The sequence below is a fragment of the Tripterygium wilfordii genome, chromosome 19, assembly GCF_013401445.1.
Source record: "Tripterygium wilfordii isolate XIE 37 chromosome 19, ASM1340144v1, whole genome shotgun sequence".
Taxonomy (NCBI): Eukaryota; Viridiplantae; Streptophyta; class Magnoliopsida; order Celastrales; family Celastraceae; genus Tripterygium; species Tripterygium wilfordii.
In genome coordinates, this window is record NC_052250.1 from 3,321,877 (window position 1) to 3,338,474 (window position 16,598).

Genomic DNA, 16,598 nt, shown 5'->3' on the forward strand with positions numbered 1-16,598 from the left:
AATCACTGGCAAGGGTCCAGACCATCAAATTCAGGGGGTCGTGGCCGTGGTCAACGACCTGTCTGTCAGTTGTGTGATAAACCAGGGCATACAGCCAACAAATGCCAGAAATTCAAAGTCTTTGCCAATCACTATAATCCTAATCCAACTGCAAACTATGCATATACTGGTCCATCCTCTGTTGCTTCTCACTCACATGCTCAACCGTGGCTGCTGGATTCTGGCGCAAGTCACAACATGACTAATGATCTCAATAATCTGTCTATTCGTTCTGAGTATGATGGTGGGGATGCTGTTCATGTGGGTGATGGTGCAGGTTTGCAAATAACTCATACTGGAAGCACTCACTTACCCACAAACACACGACCTCTCACTATTATGAACACTCTTTGTGTTCCACTCCTTCAGAAAAATATTATATCTATTCATGAACTAACCAAACATAATAACGTTTCTGTTGAATTTTTTTCCATCTTATTGTGTTATTAAGGATCGATCTTCGGGTCAAGTGATGGCTTCCGGGCGATGCAATGATGGTCTCTACCACTTTGAGCCACAACAAATTTCCTGTTTTGCTACTACTACTTCTCAACAAGGACTTAAGACTTCTGTATTTGGTTGGCACCAAAGATTGAACCATCCATCCATTAAACTGTTTACACCTATTTTTCAGTCTCTCCCGTGTACTCAGCTTTTGTCTGCTGCTTCATCTTTAAATTGTAGTTCGTGCCACATGAATAAAATGCATAAACAACCTTTTGGCAAGTCTACAGTTACTAGTGATTCTCCTTTACATGTTATTTTTAGCGATGTTTGGGGCCCGGCCCCGGTTACTTCTATCGATGGTTTCCGCTATTATATTATTTTTGTGGATCACTATACCAGATATTCTTGGTTGTTTCCCATTACTCTTAAGTCTGATGTTTACTCTGTTTTTCAACAGTTCAAAACTACCGTCAAGAAGCAATTTCAACATAAGATTCGGACTCTATATACAGACAATGGTGGGGAGTTCCAGAAGCTACAATCTTTTCTCACTCAAGAGGGGATTAGCTGGCTTCAGTCTCCTCCTCACACTCCTCAACACGTCGCCTTAGCTGAACGCAAGCATCGCCACTTGACTGAGACTGCTCGTACTCTTTTACACTCTGCCAAGTTACCTCCCCAGTTTTGGACCTTTGCATATCAGACTGCCACATACTTAGTAAATCGCCTACCTATCTGACCTACTGCTCCTATCACCCCATTTCAACTGCTGTTCAAACAACCTCCAAACTATCTCAAACTCCGAGTCTTTGGTTGCTGTTGTTACCCATGGCTTCACCCTTACAACACCAACAAACTCCAGCCACGCTCTACCCCATGCATCTTTCTTGGTTACTCCACCTCACAGAGTTCTTATCGCTGTTTTGATCCTCAAACCACTAAAATCTACTTATCCCGCCACGTTGTTTTTGATGAGAATACTATTCCTTCCTATACAACTCATACTCTTCCTTCTGCTCCTTCAAATACTCAATCTGTGCCCATGCCTCTAAGTTCCCCCGCTATACAATACTCTATTTCCTCTTCACCTTCCATTACTTCCCCCTCTCCCCCCAACCCCCTTATGCCCCCTCATTCTCTTCCTGATGTTCCTTCCCTCACTGAACCGTCCGACGCTACTGAACCATCCTCCAGTTCCTCTCCACCATTGCGCTCCCATCGCATGACTACTCGCTCTATGCACAACATCTATAAACCAAAGACCCTCCATCTCACTACTCATCACCCTCTACCTCTATCTTCTGAACCTTGCTCTGTTAAGACTGCTCTCAAAAATCCTCTCTGGAAAGCTGCAATGCAGCAGGAGTATGAAGCTTTACTTCAACATAACACTTGGAATCTTGTTCCTCCTTCCACTCAGTACAAGCCTATTGGTTCCAAGTGGATTTTTAAATTGAAACAAAACCCTGATGGTTCTGTATCCCGCTACAAGGCCCGCCTTGTTGCTCAAGGATTTGCACAAAGGCCAAACATTGACTACAAAAATACATTCAATCCAGTGATCAAGCCTACGACCATCCGTGCGGTTCTCAATATTGCCATCTCCCGTGGCTGGTCTCTACATCAGCTGGATGTTAACAACGCTTTTTTACATGGTCATCTTCAAGAAATCGTGTACATGCGCCAACCTAAAGGATTCGAAGATCCCGAACATCCTGATTATATTTGTCGGCTTCAGAAATCTCTCTATGGATTGAAACAAGCTCCTCGAGCTTGGTACAATGCCATGCCTTGAGTGCTTGTCTGACACAATTGGGGTTCACTAATTCTTTGGCTGATCCTTCCCTCTTCATTTTGCATACGTCCAGTGCTACCATGTATCTACTTGTTTATGTTGACGATTTAATTCTTGCTTGTTCTAATAACTCTTTACTTCACAGGATTACCACAGTGTTGGCTACACAATTCTCTCTCAAAGATCTCACACCTCTCTCCTATTTTCTTGGTGTTGAAGTGTCCTCTCATCCTACTGGTCTTTTTTTGTCCCAGCGCAAATATATTCGTGACATCTTAGAACGTGCCGATATGAGTGGTGCAAAACCCGTCAACACGCCATCTCATCTCGTTGTTGGTCTTACTGATGGACATCTTATGTCTGATCCGACCATGTATCGACAACTTATTGGGAGTCTTCAATACTTAAGTGTTACTCGCCTCGATATTTGCTTTGCTGTTAACAAATTGGCACAGTTTATGAGTAAACCCACTGAGACACATTGGTCCCTTCTTAAGCGAGTTCTTCAGTATCTAAAAGGGACGTTTGATCTTGGCATTCGCATATCCAAGTCCACTGATCTTCGTCTTACAGCTTACACCGACTCTGACTGGGCAGGTAATCTGGATGATCGATCATCTACTTCGGCATATATTGTCTTTCTTGGATCCACACCTATATCCTGGAGATCTCAAAAGCAACGTGCGAGTGCTCGATCTTCCACCGAGGCAGAGTATCGAGCTCTCGCGTCAACTACCTCTGAAGTGGTTTGGCTCCAACACTTGTTCCGTGATCTTCGCCTCCCGTTGCCGCATATTCCTCTCATCTACTGCGATAATCAAGGGGCTGTTCGTCTCAGTCTCAATCCTGTCTTACATTCGCGCATGAAACATATCGCTGTTGATTTACATTTTGTGCGTGCTCTTGTCAATCGCGGAGTCATTCAAGTTCGTCACATCTCCACCGATTTTCAACTTGCGGATCTGCTCACCAAGTCCTTATCTCGTCCTTGGTTTGATCTCCTGCGTTCCAAGATTAGTGTTGCGACAGGCATCACACTCTTGAGGGAGAGTAAAGAGGATAAAGCTCAAAGCCAATCTCAACCCAAAGATAAAGCCCATAAATAAAGCCCAGTATTTCAAACTTAGTTCAGCCCATTCTGTCTAACGTTTTACTGTAACGATAACCTTATAGGTCTGCTCTGTTATGGTCAGTTTCACATCAGCGACTGTCCTATCTTGTCATAGGTTTATGACCGTTGTCAATCGCGGAGTCATTCAAGTTCGTCACATCTCCACCGATTTTCAACTTACGGATCTGCTCACCAAGTCCTTATCTCGTCCTTGGTTTGATCTCCTGCGTTCCAAGATTAGTGTTGCGACAGGCATCACACTCTTGAGGGAGAGTAAAGAGGATAAAGCTCAAAGCCAATCTCAACCCAAAGATAAAGCCCATAAATAAAGCCCAGTATTTCAAACTTAGTTCAGCCCATTTTGTCTAACGTTTTACTGTAACGATAACCTTATAGGTCTGCTCTGTTATGGTCAGTCTCACATCAGCGACTGTCCTATCTTGTCATAGGTTTATGACCGTTGTCTCACCAGTTGTATCGTGTATATATCTCCTTGTAATTATCTCTTCAGCTTAATGAAAATTGTTTCATCAAAATCTTTTATCGAATTCTTGCAGGATACCACATAAAAGATAACCTTTTGATGTTTAAACCAGTGAGTGTTATAGGCTCATGATCACTTATCACGTTGCAGGCAAGCACTACTCTTGGAATATGGCAGGAACTGATATCTTGATCAATGCTCGCGACTATGACGTCATAGTTGATGAAGATAAGAAGAGGGTTCAGTGCAATTATTATGCAAAGGAAGTGACTAGCTTCAACCCTCTGCAGAACCATTTAGGAGGAGTGAGAGGAGATGCAAGAACTGAGAGGTTCAATCCTTGAGGATGAGTTTGAAGATATGAAGAGTCACTTCAACAGCATAAAGGATTCTTCGACAGAGACAGGATGCAGCATACTTGTCGATGATTGGGTCAATGAGAAGGGTCAACACCTCGTTAATTTTATGGAGGATTCTTGGGAGGGCACCATGTATCATCAATCATCAGATATTTCGTCATTGGTTGGTAATACTGTTGCCCTGAACTTATTTTTGGATCAAGTGATCGTGGCAGTTGTAGTAGGCAATATAGTACAAGTCATTGCTATTCGGTAGCTTTTCGAACCGAGAGATTCAACCTGGAGTTTAATAGGAAGCATTTGTCTGCATTGGCCTCATGTTGGAAATGATTTTAATTTATATATAGTCCAGTTTTGATCATGCTTCTGTGATTCTTGATGATTGATATGGTTCGGTTTTGGTGGTTTGATTGATTTACTTTTTCAAAGTTATCAAATGGTTGAAATCTAAAAAAAACAGAGAGAAGCAACTAGATCACATCTGCGAGTACATTGTTATAGAAGGGGAAAAACTAGGCCATCACCAATTAACCCTTATTAATTTGAAAGGTATACACTATAACATCAGTTGTACTAATAATAACCTTCAATAGAACGTGCACAATCGAAATGAAGGCAAAAGCTGCATTCACCCTTAGGACACTGGAGGCACACATCTCTGCAATCCTTGTCGCACACCATACATGGAAGACACCCCCAACTTGTTCTTTTGACAATGCTAAGAGTCATTTGGCGATGTTGGATAGTAAATTCATCTCCCAAAACACATTCAGGATGAGCATGGAAGTCACATTTTTCACAACAAAACCAGATGCTATATGCTGTTTCCTGGCATATATCACAATCGCTTCCATTATGATTGCAGTCGGCTAAGACGAGAGGATGTTTATGTAACCTGAGATCACTAAATGTTTTTGGAATCGACGGAAGTGATTGACATTCACTACATAAATTAATGCTGTGCTCAAAATCAGATCCCCGGAGGGTGAAAAAACGACATGACATGTTGTATAATCGTCCTGGAAGGAGATATGGATACTTACCAAGAGCACAATCAGGGTGACCAGCATAGTCGCATTTAGCACAATAGTAGTACCAATGCTTTGGATCTCTCTCTTTCTCGCAAATATCACAATAATAGGCATCAGAACCATCGTCATTTGTATGATAAGTGAGCACAAGTGGATGTTCCTGATCCCAATATCTAGCCGTAGACGGTCGTGTAGCACATCTATAATCTATGTCAAATGGACACTTATTGCATTGAAATAGATAGTTAGCGTCGGAACTACAGAATAGCAATATCTACCATTATAACTGGGTATACGAGTGAAAGAGAGTTTGTGATCATGACCAGGATGTCTGATGTTTAGCGGGATTGATGCACATCGAACATCAGCATAGAAGTTTTTGCATTCTTCACAAGCATATACGAAGCCATGGCAATACGTATGACAAAGAGAACATTGGAAAGTCCAATTGTCACGAGGCGCACTCGGAAGAAGGGTTAGGGGGTGGTCATGAAAAACAGGTCTTATTTGGTTTGGCAAGTCAATACAGGTCTTGTGGAGAAAAAAGCCACACTCCACGCACCTGTAAAATGGATGTGAGATAGGTCGGATGCAGCCAGCACAACATTTATCCTCCATTTCATCACTAAGACTTAATTTGTGCTCGTGACTGAAGTGCTTAATCTGTAGGGGGAATTCATCTTCCGTCAGCTCAATCTCCCTGACCGAATCAACAATTGCTTCTTGAGCATTCACGATTGAGTTATTTGTTGAAATCTGATTTTCCAACGCGCAGCCCACGTGGGTAACAAACTGGCAGTCCACACAATAATAACCTCCAAAATCCTTGTCAAACTTGGTACGGCAAATTCGACAATTTAGTTGGTCAACAGGAGGAATGTCTTCATCTTTAAGTAGAAAGAAGAAAGTATTGGTGAGGGGGTGATCATGATGAAATATCTTGATTGTGTGTGGGAGTGAGATGCAGTCGTCGTGAACAATGATCTGACAAATGGTGCATAGGAAAGATTCGCTTGACGACCCAAAATTTCTAGTTATAAAGCCACAAGCATCACAGGGAAAAGAATATTCTGACCTCATAAGAGGAATAAATTCATGTTTGTGATTTTCCGGTTCCTGTAAACACAATGGTTGTCGTTGGAGAGCTCTCTTGATGTCGAGGGTGAATGTGCAATATTCGCAGTAGTAAACAAAGGCACCATTGCGATCACATGTGCCGTACCGTTTGCAATTGGAGAGAAGAAAAAGAGGGTGTTCGCGGTGGACAACATGCTTAAACTCTCTTGGCAAATCGCTGACGCAGCTCTTGTGAAGAACCATGTTGCATATGCGACATACATAGCTGGGATGACTGTCTGAGACTATTTCCCCACAGATGCAACAATTATTGCATCCATCCTCGTTTTTGTTAAAGGAAGTCCACCAATGGTAACGCCATCCTCGAACAACGTCTGCACAAGACTTGTGAAGGGAGAAAGAGCAGTCTTTGCAATTGTAGGTAGCATCCTTCACTGGATCCAAACACCAACGACAAAGAATTTCTCCATCATTCTTCATCTCTTCACTGAATATCAACTTATGGGGGTGAATTGAAAGCATAATAATATCCTCGCTTCCTCTTCCCTCTTCCCCAATTAAATCAAAAGGATCCCACTTACTTAACTCAGGAGAACCCATGATTTATTACACCATACATACATACATACTACAATCAATCCCACGCACACTCTGCATATTTATGTTATCCTCCCACTTGGCCACTTGCATATTTTACTTTCTGTTTTTTTAAATCAAGGAGGACCTAATACATCACTTTTAATAATGCCATTGGAATATATAAATGGAGCCAACTTCGTCTACATGATTGATTCTTCAATTTTCTTTGAATGAGTCACAATGAATCACTATCAGACTGACTTTACGCGTTTTGCTAATGTCATTTTCTATTTGAACTTTCAACTTATCGTCATGACATGTCAAAATGGACAATATGATACGTAGTGAATTTTCTAACACTCGTGAATAATAATACTAACATACTCAAAACTATAGAAAATTATAAAATCTATAAATATGTAAATTAGAAACATACACTTAAAAAATAAATTCTAAGACTCGTTTCGACGTGATTATCAAAACTAATGGTCCTAGGGTTCATTATCTTTGTCTTTGAAGAAATATATCAAAACTTGAGAGTAAGTTTTCTTTATCTGGTGAATTCCAGTTTGTTGTTTTATTCATTAAAAGTTGGTTTAGTCTTGTTTTTTAGTTTCGGCCTACATCAGTTGACAATGATTTTATTATTAATTTTTCAAAATCCAAAACTTGACCAAAATCATTTTGGTGATTTTCAAAATAAAAACGCGTAAAATAAAAATAAATTTTTATCCAACGATTGTGACCCATTTGGTAGTTTAAAAGGAAGAAATCACAATCAATCACTATTAAGATGTTTGATAAGCTATATAAGTATAAAATATGTCAAGAATCGGAGGTAGCTTGGTTGGTTAAGTTGCCTGCTCAGGACTTTGAGGTCCAAGGTTCCATTCTCACCAGGGGTTGGCATTTGGGTAGTTTCCATCCGCTATGGTAGCTTTCGTGGCTTAGCTTCTACTTTATGTGATCTTTTCATGGCCGCCCTTGATTGATTATGAATTTAAAATACCTATCAACAAAAATAATTTAATGTTAGTCTAACCTAATTACTAACGTAGAGTGCTTGTCATGGAATCTGGCTTCTTAATTAGTTGCTCTCACGAACTCAGTCCAAAAAAAAAAAACGATTGGGTAGAATTGTCAATTTTCCACTACTTGAATTAAGTAAGCAAAGTTGAGAAGCAAAGCAATTAATTAGAACCGAAACTACGATATATTTTTAAACTAGCTAGGACAATTGATTAGAGCCTCTTAACTTAATTTAAGTAGAAATGCTGGGCAAAATGCCTTATCAAACTGGCCCTTATCTTTCGTTATTATGTTGTCTAATTGCATGTTATGGTTGAATTTATTAGGGATACATAGCGGTAGTGAATTAAGTAAACCAAGTTGAGAAACAGAGCAATTAATTACAACCGAAACTACGATATATTTTTAAACTAGCTGGGACAATTGATTAAAAGCTATTATCCTCAACAAAGGTTTTTTTTTTTTTTTGATAAGCCACAATATATTCAAACAAGATGCAAAAACAACTAAGGTTTTATTATATAGGATTTTTCTTTTTCTATGAAAAAATATGGTAAACTTCACTGACAATTAAAAAACCTTACATATCATTGGACCGACGGCAAGATTAGGTACCTCAACATTCATTTTTGTTCTTTTAAAAATAAACAGGGCAGTCCTGCAATTGAGCAATTGAGATGTGAATTTGGCAGAACCTAATCATTTAGTTTTCATGATACAATTGAGCAAAATGATTTGAACGTGTCTTAATCATTAGATAAAACGCAAAGACATAAAATTTTTTGGCAAAAGATTCAATATTAACGCAACAACATTAAAACAACGCATATTGAAATGACTCTCATCATTCTACGTCAAATAAATTCCACCAATGATCAACAAGATTTAAATAGAGTTGGGAATGCTTGGTAACAGCAACAAATCCACAGACTATCTAGTTTATACCAAATCAAAAAGGGTTTACCAGTAGTATTATGAACAACACTGTTCTATGCAAACTCTGTTTAGGCAAGGGCATGATCCCATTGTTTTGGTTTATCTTCACAGATACTGCGAATGAGATTTTTCAACGTTTGATTCACTACTTTTATTTTCCCAACAATTTGGGAATGAGTTGTGCTATTGAAACTCAGAAAGGTATCATATTGCTACCACAAAGTAAGCAAAAATGGCGTAAGAAACATGAATCACAATCTGATGTGATAGTCAATGCGACTCCATGCATTCGAACAATCTCTTTGAAAATTAAATGGGCAATATGAGACGCAATAGACTTCTTGCGGCAAGGCAGAAAATGCTCCATCTTGAAAAATCTATCAACAACAACGAAAACTGAATCCAGTACCCACAGTATTCTTGGTAATCCCAATACAAATCCATGGACAGATCCTCTCATATGCCTTTGGGGACCGACTAGGGCAGGTATCAACTAGTGTTCTGAGATAGGCCCTTCGTTGTTTGAAAGATATTACACTTACGCACAAAGTTATGTTTAAGTGGCCACTAAGACCTCCACCATGAAAGTCCTTGATTCATTTCTCACCTAATGACATTCAGAAAATGCAAAGTCTATTAGCAAAGAATAAGTTACCCTCATGGATATAGAAATCTCACATGGAGGCTTGCCTCATCTGTCACTTTTCCTAGACATCCTTGAAATCGTCTTCATCTGCATATAAATTGTCACGACCCATAATAAGGATACGTGACCGGCGCATGACCTCAATGAACCTAAGCACACTAAGGCCAAGCAAGCCTCTGAACAGGTGGTTTGACACTAATATAATCAAAGAAACAAAACATACGTGATATGAAAATACCTACAACACAGTCTGGCCCATAGCCTTACATATCATTATACCTTATCTGTAGTTAACGGAGCATCTAGAGTCGATAAAATACGGTGATACATGAGTCCAAAATAATACATAATCACACCCGCACTATATGTGCTGGGCTCACCAGAATACGGAGGTTGAAAGTCTATCTGGCTGTAGGAAGATCTGGCTCTACTGGATCAACTATATCTGGAAAAAATGCCAACAACGCAAGCGTGAGTCACAAGACTCAGTGAATGAATAGTAACTCAACCAATACAGAGGGGGACAAGCATGCTAGAACAGGTACGGGATATCGATAACATTAAATATGTGCAACATGATCAATAAGCCAATAGATATAAAGGAATAGTGACCATACGGGAGGACTTCCATACAGAATAAATAGGCAGCACATACAATGCGGTAACAGGCAGCACAATCAGTGCCGAATCAGGCAGCACACTTAGTGCCGAAACAGGCAGCACATTCAGTGCCGTAACAGGCAGCACACTCAGTGCCGAATCATACTTGGTGCACCAAGGCTAACGAATACTGTCGTTAGCACACAGTATCCTGATCAAAGTCACTCCCAGAACAAACATATGAGCAAAAGTCGAACAGACTAGTACAGCGTCAGACTGGAATTAAGAAACATAATAAAGAGCCATAAAACATGCTTGTCCCATAACGTACGAGAGAACGATACCATCATATATCAAGCACGATAACATATCCAAAAATGCTAGATTCATCAATAAAGTCATATTGGATCCAAATCTAGAAGAAAGCATAGGGCCATAAGAGAAAAAGAATCCAATGTATCGAACAAGTTGCCTATTCACTCACCTGGTATTAGCAATTAAAACACCATCTAGTTCCTCCAATAGTCGCGTAGTTCACCGGTCAACTAGTCACCTAAACAAAACATAGTTTACCTACTTAGAATCTCCCAATGTGTCCCCATTATTACTGACATGTTAAAAAAAATTCGACAGCATAACGACGTACCAATGCGAATCCCAAAAATTATATAACTCAACTGGTTCAAGAAAAATTCAATACTTCAATAATTCCCAATCATATCAAACTCATATCCACATCTCCAACATCCAAATTCAACAAAATTATTTTTTTATAACTCAAAGGCTTATAAGATATGCTTGATCATAAATCACACTTACCCTTGAAAGCTTTATTACTTTCCCTGCCTACTCGATGATGATTTTTTTTTATTCACCTGATTCACTACAAAAGATTCACATATGACCTCATTAGGCTCCAATAAGTTCCATTTACCATTTTAAATAATAAAATCTCACATTTAGCACCACCTGGTGCTTACCCTGTGTATTTCCACCAAATTTCCAACTTCAACAAAAATTCCAGCAGCTCATATATCTGGGATAATCTCATATTAGCTCCCACATTAAATCTCAAATTCAGATGTACAGTGCTATTAGAGCCCTTACCTTCGTAAACACAAGTCTTCAATTTCCCTTCAAGAACATTCTTGAGCATGGCCCTAGTCTCTATTCTTGGTAATCACAACATCACAAGCAAGGGACATCTCCATTAAAACCATTTACTTCACCCAAAAATTTTAAATCAAAAGATCAAAGTCTTACCTTAAAGAGTTTCTCACACCCTTGTACTGCAAATCGATTCCAACACTTCACAAGAGAAAACCCAGATGTAGACACAACAATCATAAGCTTCAAACTATTTTGACCCAGCCGGATTCACTAACCAAGCCACCCTGCATCCACCGCTCACCGTCTCACTTGTTCTAGAAAACTCTCAAAGAAAATGGTTCTTTGATGGCTTACACGGGAAGCCCAAGTCTGATTGTTAGTGGAATATATTTTTTTTTTTCAAAAGACCTTTCCACCCTCAACACTTATCAAATTTTACCACTCTCTATTTACGATTTTGCCATTGTTCTAATTGACTATTTACGATTCATTTAAGTGGGTATTACATAAATCCTTCAATGGCTGAAACCCAATGAGCTCATGACTAATGGAGAATGGAGAACAATAATGTTGCTCGACAACTAAGAGCATCCGTCACATGATTAAAGGTACCAAATTTATGCTTGCGGACAAATAAAAACTTTTGCAAGAACGCGAACCACCTTGCATGCCTACCACCCAGATGTTTCTGACTATCGATGAACTTCAACGCTCGATGATCAGTATACATGATGTACTAAGCCGGCATCATGTAGGACTCCTAATGCTTTAATCCACGCCCCACATCATAAAACTCTAGATAATATGTGCTCCGATTCACCTGCGAATCACCCAGATTTTCACTGAAAATGCAATAGTTCTCCCAACTTGGGAAAGAACAACATCAATACATGTACCACATGCATCACACTCTACTTCAAAGGACTTCTCCAAATTTGATAATTCTAGGATAGGCACGATACATAACTTTTCTTTATTAGTGCGAAAGCCTTTTCTGCCTCATAATCCCAACTAATGTTTTTATGTGTTGGCCAATCACGAATTGTCTTGACCTTCTTTTCATCCACGTGAACTCACTCAGCATTGATTACAATGCCTAGAAATAACATACTGATCGTCAAAAAACTACCCTTATTTAATTTCACAAAAAGTTTTTTCTCCTACAAAACTACCAAACATCACTTAAATGCTGCACATATATGCTCCTTCTCGGTCTTACTATACCAAGATATCATTGAAATATATAACCAAAATTTTTATCACAAAGACTTTAATACTTGATTCATTATTCACATGGATGGGCTAGGAGCATTAGAAAGTCCAAAAGGCATGATCATTCATTTGTTCAAGCCATCCGGAATCATGAAAGTAGTCTTCCACTCATCTCCTAGGCATATACGAATTTCGATCCCGATAATTACTCAAGCATGTCATCCATCGTGGAATAAGAAAATGACACTTGACTGTGATCATGTTGATGGTACGACTATTCACACACATCCTCTAACTGCCATCATTTTTGGGTACTAATAGCGTTGGCACTCCACACGGACACACTTTCTCTAATAATTCCCTTCCAAAATAATTCTTAAACCTTCTCTCTCAAAATACCATTTTTCTTTGGGCACATCCTATAATGTGGAAGATTTGTGAACTTGAAATTCAATGGTTGTAATAAAACAAAATAAAAGTGGGTGTCACACATTTGCTGTGAGACCTGTCACATCTATGGTTGACAAGCAAGTTCACAAAGTTTGTTAACACTTTTGGTTCACATAGGAGATATATATATAAGTTTCATATATAAAGGTGATAGTATTTGGTGCCAATATCAGAGTCAACAAATTTACACCATTGTACAATTCTAAAAAAAATATCTTCCCATTTCCAATCACATTAGCAAAACACGTCTCGCTATAGTTTTTGTTGGCCCAATAACAAACGACCCTGGTGGTTGCTCAATATTAATAGGAGGGGAAGGGATGGGGGCCAGCAATCTATTTCCCTATAATTGACATACAATCTTTTTAATCATAGCCCAACTCCATTTGATCTAACGAAGATGAGACTGACATGTAGATAAACTCATAATTTTAACTCTCTGTCAAAAAAAAAGTTAGGGTAAAAACCCTCCAAACTCTGCAGCCATGCATTCGTGAATCGCAATTCCTACTCTTTCCTCCATGTCTAACCTTCTACCTCCCTAATCTCAACTCTGGTTCCGTTCTTTCTTCTCTCTCCCCTCTTCACTCTTCCCTTTCCTTCGACAAATCTTTGGCTCCGTCACTTCGTCACTATCAACAAAGCCATGACCTGGAAGTGGATTCCCCACTGGTGAGGTAAGGGCAAACAATTTTTGTCATGGGTGAGCCACGACCAGGAAGCATATTTACCACGGATAGGGGTAAGGGCAAGTGATTCTCCTCTGATTCGAGCTTGTAAATTGTCGCTTGTCATGCCATCAGTTTATGTAGGGTTTTCAATTTTTATGGTTTAGGGACTTTTTTTTTTAGATTTTAATGAAATGGTTTGCTTCTCCAAATTATTCGATGATTTGATTAATTTGACTTGATTGTTGTTGTTGTCGATGAAGTGTTTTGACTTGGTATCCATACCTGATATTGGCACAGAGTATTGTTGGAGCAGCTGACATGTTCTGTGTGATTAATTTATAGGGTTTTGCTATGCTAAAAGTTAGGATAGTGTTATAGTTTGTAAGAGATCTTTGTCAGGTTGAATTGTTGTATCAAATAGTATCCTACTCTTAACTCAGGATTGTAGGCCAAGTTCCAAACATTACAAAGCATACCAAGTTCCAAACCTTACAACGCAGTGAACAATATAGAAAAAAAAGTCCATACTTTCCACTTTCTTGTTTCAATCGAACCAGTAATCTTGCATGACAATTTGTTCTTGTCTCATCTCTATGGTTGACATGGACTTTACGTTTGTCTTCTTGACGGACACCCTATTTAGAACATACAAATCCAATTTGACTTGTTTCTATTTAAAAAAGTCTTTCTTGTCAAGAACCTAATTTGTTTACCATAATGACACCAATGCTCCCAAGCCTCATCAACTGTATCAAATTCCATGTCCATGTAAAGAGTCCAATCTTCATCATTATCATAAGTCATATTCACAACTTGTATAAAGGACAATACAATTTAGATGATAAGTATATGTTCACAACCTATACAACTTATATGAAATCACAATAAAATTTAGATGAACGGAAGCTGAGACTGAGAATGACCGCATAGAACTGCTACCCTTTGGTGGTTGACGAGCTTGACGAAGCACTTGACTCGAGATTTCTTTACCGTCTTCTTGGCCAAATCCTTCCTAATGACTTTCCCCTGATATTTCTTTATCCTTCCTTACAACCAAACAGTGGCCATATGAAAAAATCTCTCTCAAACTTATGGACAAAAAAGAAAGAAGACTTGACTAGCAATGAGAAATGTTTAATACATGTAATCACTCTTGAGCAAGTTGCCCAATGCATTACAAATGACTTGTTTATATACAAAGGTACCAACGGCAAAACAAGTAAATAAGGAAAGAATAAATTTTGTTTTGAAAGCATATATCTCTCATATCTTCTTTCTTTAACGTTTCCTCTTTGTGAGCCTTGCTTTAGTGAATCCCTTTGCTATTGCCTTGCATAGAATGAGGTTGGTGTCTAACGGTCCAAGAGAGATTTTCTCCTTGACTGACTCTGATTCTTCAATGGTAATAGATGATATGTTTGCTTGATTGTTGGGTTGATGTTTGTGGCTATTGTCAATGGCCAACGGTCCAATAGTTAAACTTGATTGTGCATTATTTCCTCCTTGATTTGTGTGGCTATCTAAGGTGACAAGAGATATATGGGAGTTTGCTTGATCTCCTCCATGAGTTGCATGAGTGGTAGGGCTATTATCATTAACACCATATGCCTGTTTGCGAGTGCCATCATCAAAATTCTTGACAATGTGGCATAGTGACTCTGAAGAATAATCACTGCCTTAATTGCAATTTCTTCCTCTTTCTCTCCTGCTCCCCTCTCTAGTTCTAAACCTTGGCAGCTGTTGACAGCGATGGTGAGCAAAAATGAAACCCTTGGTCTTGTTGTGCTTATGTGCTTTTGTTGGGCTCCATAGAAAAAGGCTTTTGTGGGTTTTTTATGCATGTGTTCACAACATTTAATTGAAAAATTCACTGGTTAATGGGCTTTTGATAGGAAATAGTTTTTGGCAAACCAAACATGTTTTTTATTTTTAGAAAATAGAAACAGAAAATAGAAATGAAAAATAGAAAATTAAAATAAAAAACAGAAAATAGAAAACAAACCAAATGCACCCTGACATTCTCAATCTCATCAATTTCTTATAACAAAAGAAAGGAAGACTTAACAATTTTTTGTTGAGAATGAGAATGAAAGACGTTATAAATTTTGAAAAAAAAGATTCATTAAAACTGTGAATTAAACTTGAGAATGAGAATGAAAGACGTAATAAATTTTGAAAAAAAGATTCATTAAAACTATGAATTAAACCTTGCAAAAGACAAATCTTTTGAAAGCTGAGACTCCTAATTAAAAAAGCAAAATCTACCAAATCGAGCAACTCCCTACCCGTTAAGTTATATCACAATGACGATTTTATGAACAAAAGAGTCGTGAGAAGTATCTGAGATCGGTCGTCCATGATGTTTTATTTCTGAATCTTCATTCAGGTTTGATCAATGACATAATTTGAAGTCTATATTTTGATTTAATTTTTATGTGCAAATTTTAGACTGGGTAGGCATAAGAAGCTAGGGTTTTATTTCTGTTTTTATAATTTGTTGGCCCTTACGATGATTGTTTAATGCTTATGTGATTCTGGATGATTGATCTGGTTTTGTTAACTTGATTGATTTATTTTTTTTGAAGTTTTCATGTGGGTGAACTTTAAAATTAAAGGGAAATTGAGACAACCCAGTGAAAGAGCAACTCGACAATCTAATGGAGTTTTTTTTGAATATCTTCTATTGGTTTTTCTGAACTGATTGTAATAACATGTAGAAATAAAATGAACCTGAAGGATAAATAGCAAGCGAATTCGAGAATGGCTACCCTTCAAAACAAGAAGAAATTACCAGCGGTGTTTTCTTTTTATAACCCTCACTAAAATAGCTTCAGCCTTTTCTATTATCTTCAGCCTTATCTTCTTCCAAAAATAGCTTCAGCCTTATCTTCTTCCAAAAATAAGTGCCGTTGCATGACTCTCCAACCGGAGTTTTCACAGTCTATGGCATTCAATGTATGATAACGACTATTAACGATCTTTTAAACTGGTTTAAAGAGCAGCCCTCCACTTGTACATAACG

The 16,598-nt window shown here is 38.5% G+C and overlaps 1 protein-coding gene and 1 long non-coding RNA gene across 5 annotated transcripts; both read right to left on the reverse strand.

Moving 5' to 3' along the window:
- Positions 1-4,926: 4,926 nt before the first annotated feature.
- LOC119985314 lies at positions 4,927-7,046 on the reverse strand. Of its 3 annotated transcripts, none has more exons than XM_038829573.1 (2): positions 5,279-7,046; positions 4,927-5,063 (listed from the first exon to the last, which is right to left on the reverse strand). In XM_038829573.1, exon 1 carries the CDS (start codon positions 6,941-6,943, stop codon positions 5,474-5,476), a length of 1,470 nt encoding a protein of 489 aa, XP_038685501.1. In that variant the 5' UTR covers positions 6,944-7,046; the 3' UTR covers positions 4,927-5,063; positions 5,279-5,473. The 3 variants fall into 3 exon arrangements, with proteins under 3 accessions (XP_038685501.1, XP_038685502.1, XP_038685503.1); XM_038829574.1 differs by having other exon boundaries at positions 5,008-5,130; XM_038829575.1 differs by lacking the exon at positions 4,927-5,063 and adding an exon at positions 5,069-5,178.
- A 2,697-nt stretch (positions 7,047-9,743) lies between these two features.
- Positions 9,744-11,743, reverse strand: LOC119986061. 2 transcript variants are annotated; one of them, XR_005465197.1, is made up of 6 exons: positions 11,397-11,743; positions 11,241-11,300; positions 11,114-11,169; positions 10,953-11,016; positions 10,618-10,686; positions 9,744-9,978 (listed from the first exon to the last, which is right to left on the reverse strand). It is a non-coding gene; the product is annotated as an uncharacterized LOC119986061 (long non-coding RNA). The 2 variants fall into 2 exon arrangements; XR_005465198.1 differs by having other exon boundaries at positions 11,241-11,305; positions 11,397-11,439.
- Between the last annotated feature and the right edge of the window lie 4,855 nt (positions 11,744-16,598).

What these genes read in the sequence shown, in the direction of transcription:
- LOC119985314 (XM_038829573.1), bottom strand. Translation starts at nt 6,943, where the DNA reads ATGGGTTCTCCTGAGTTAAGTAAGTGGGATCCTTTTGATTTAATTGGG.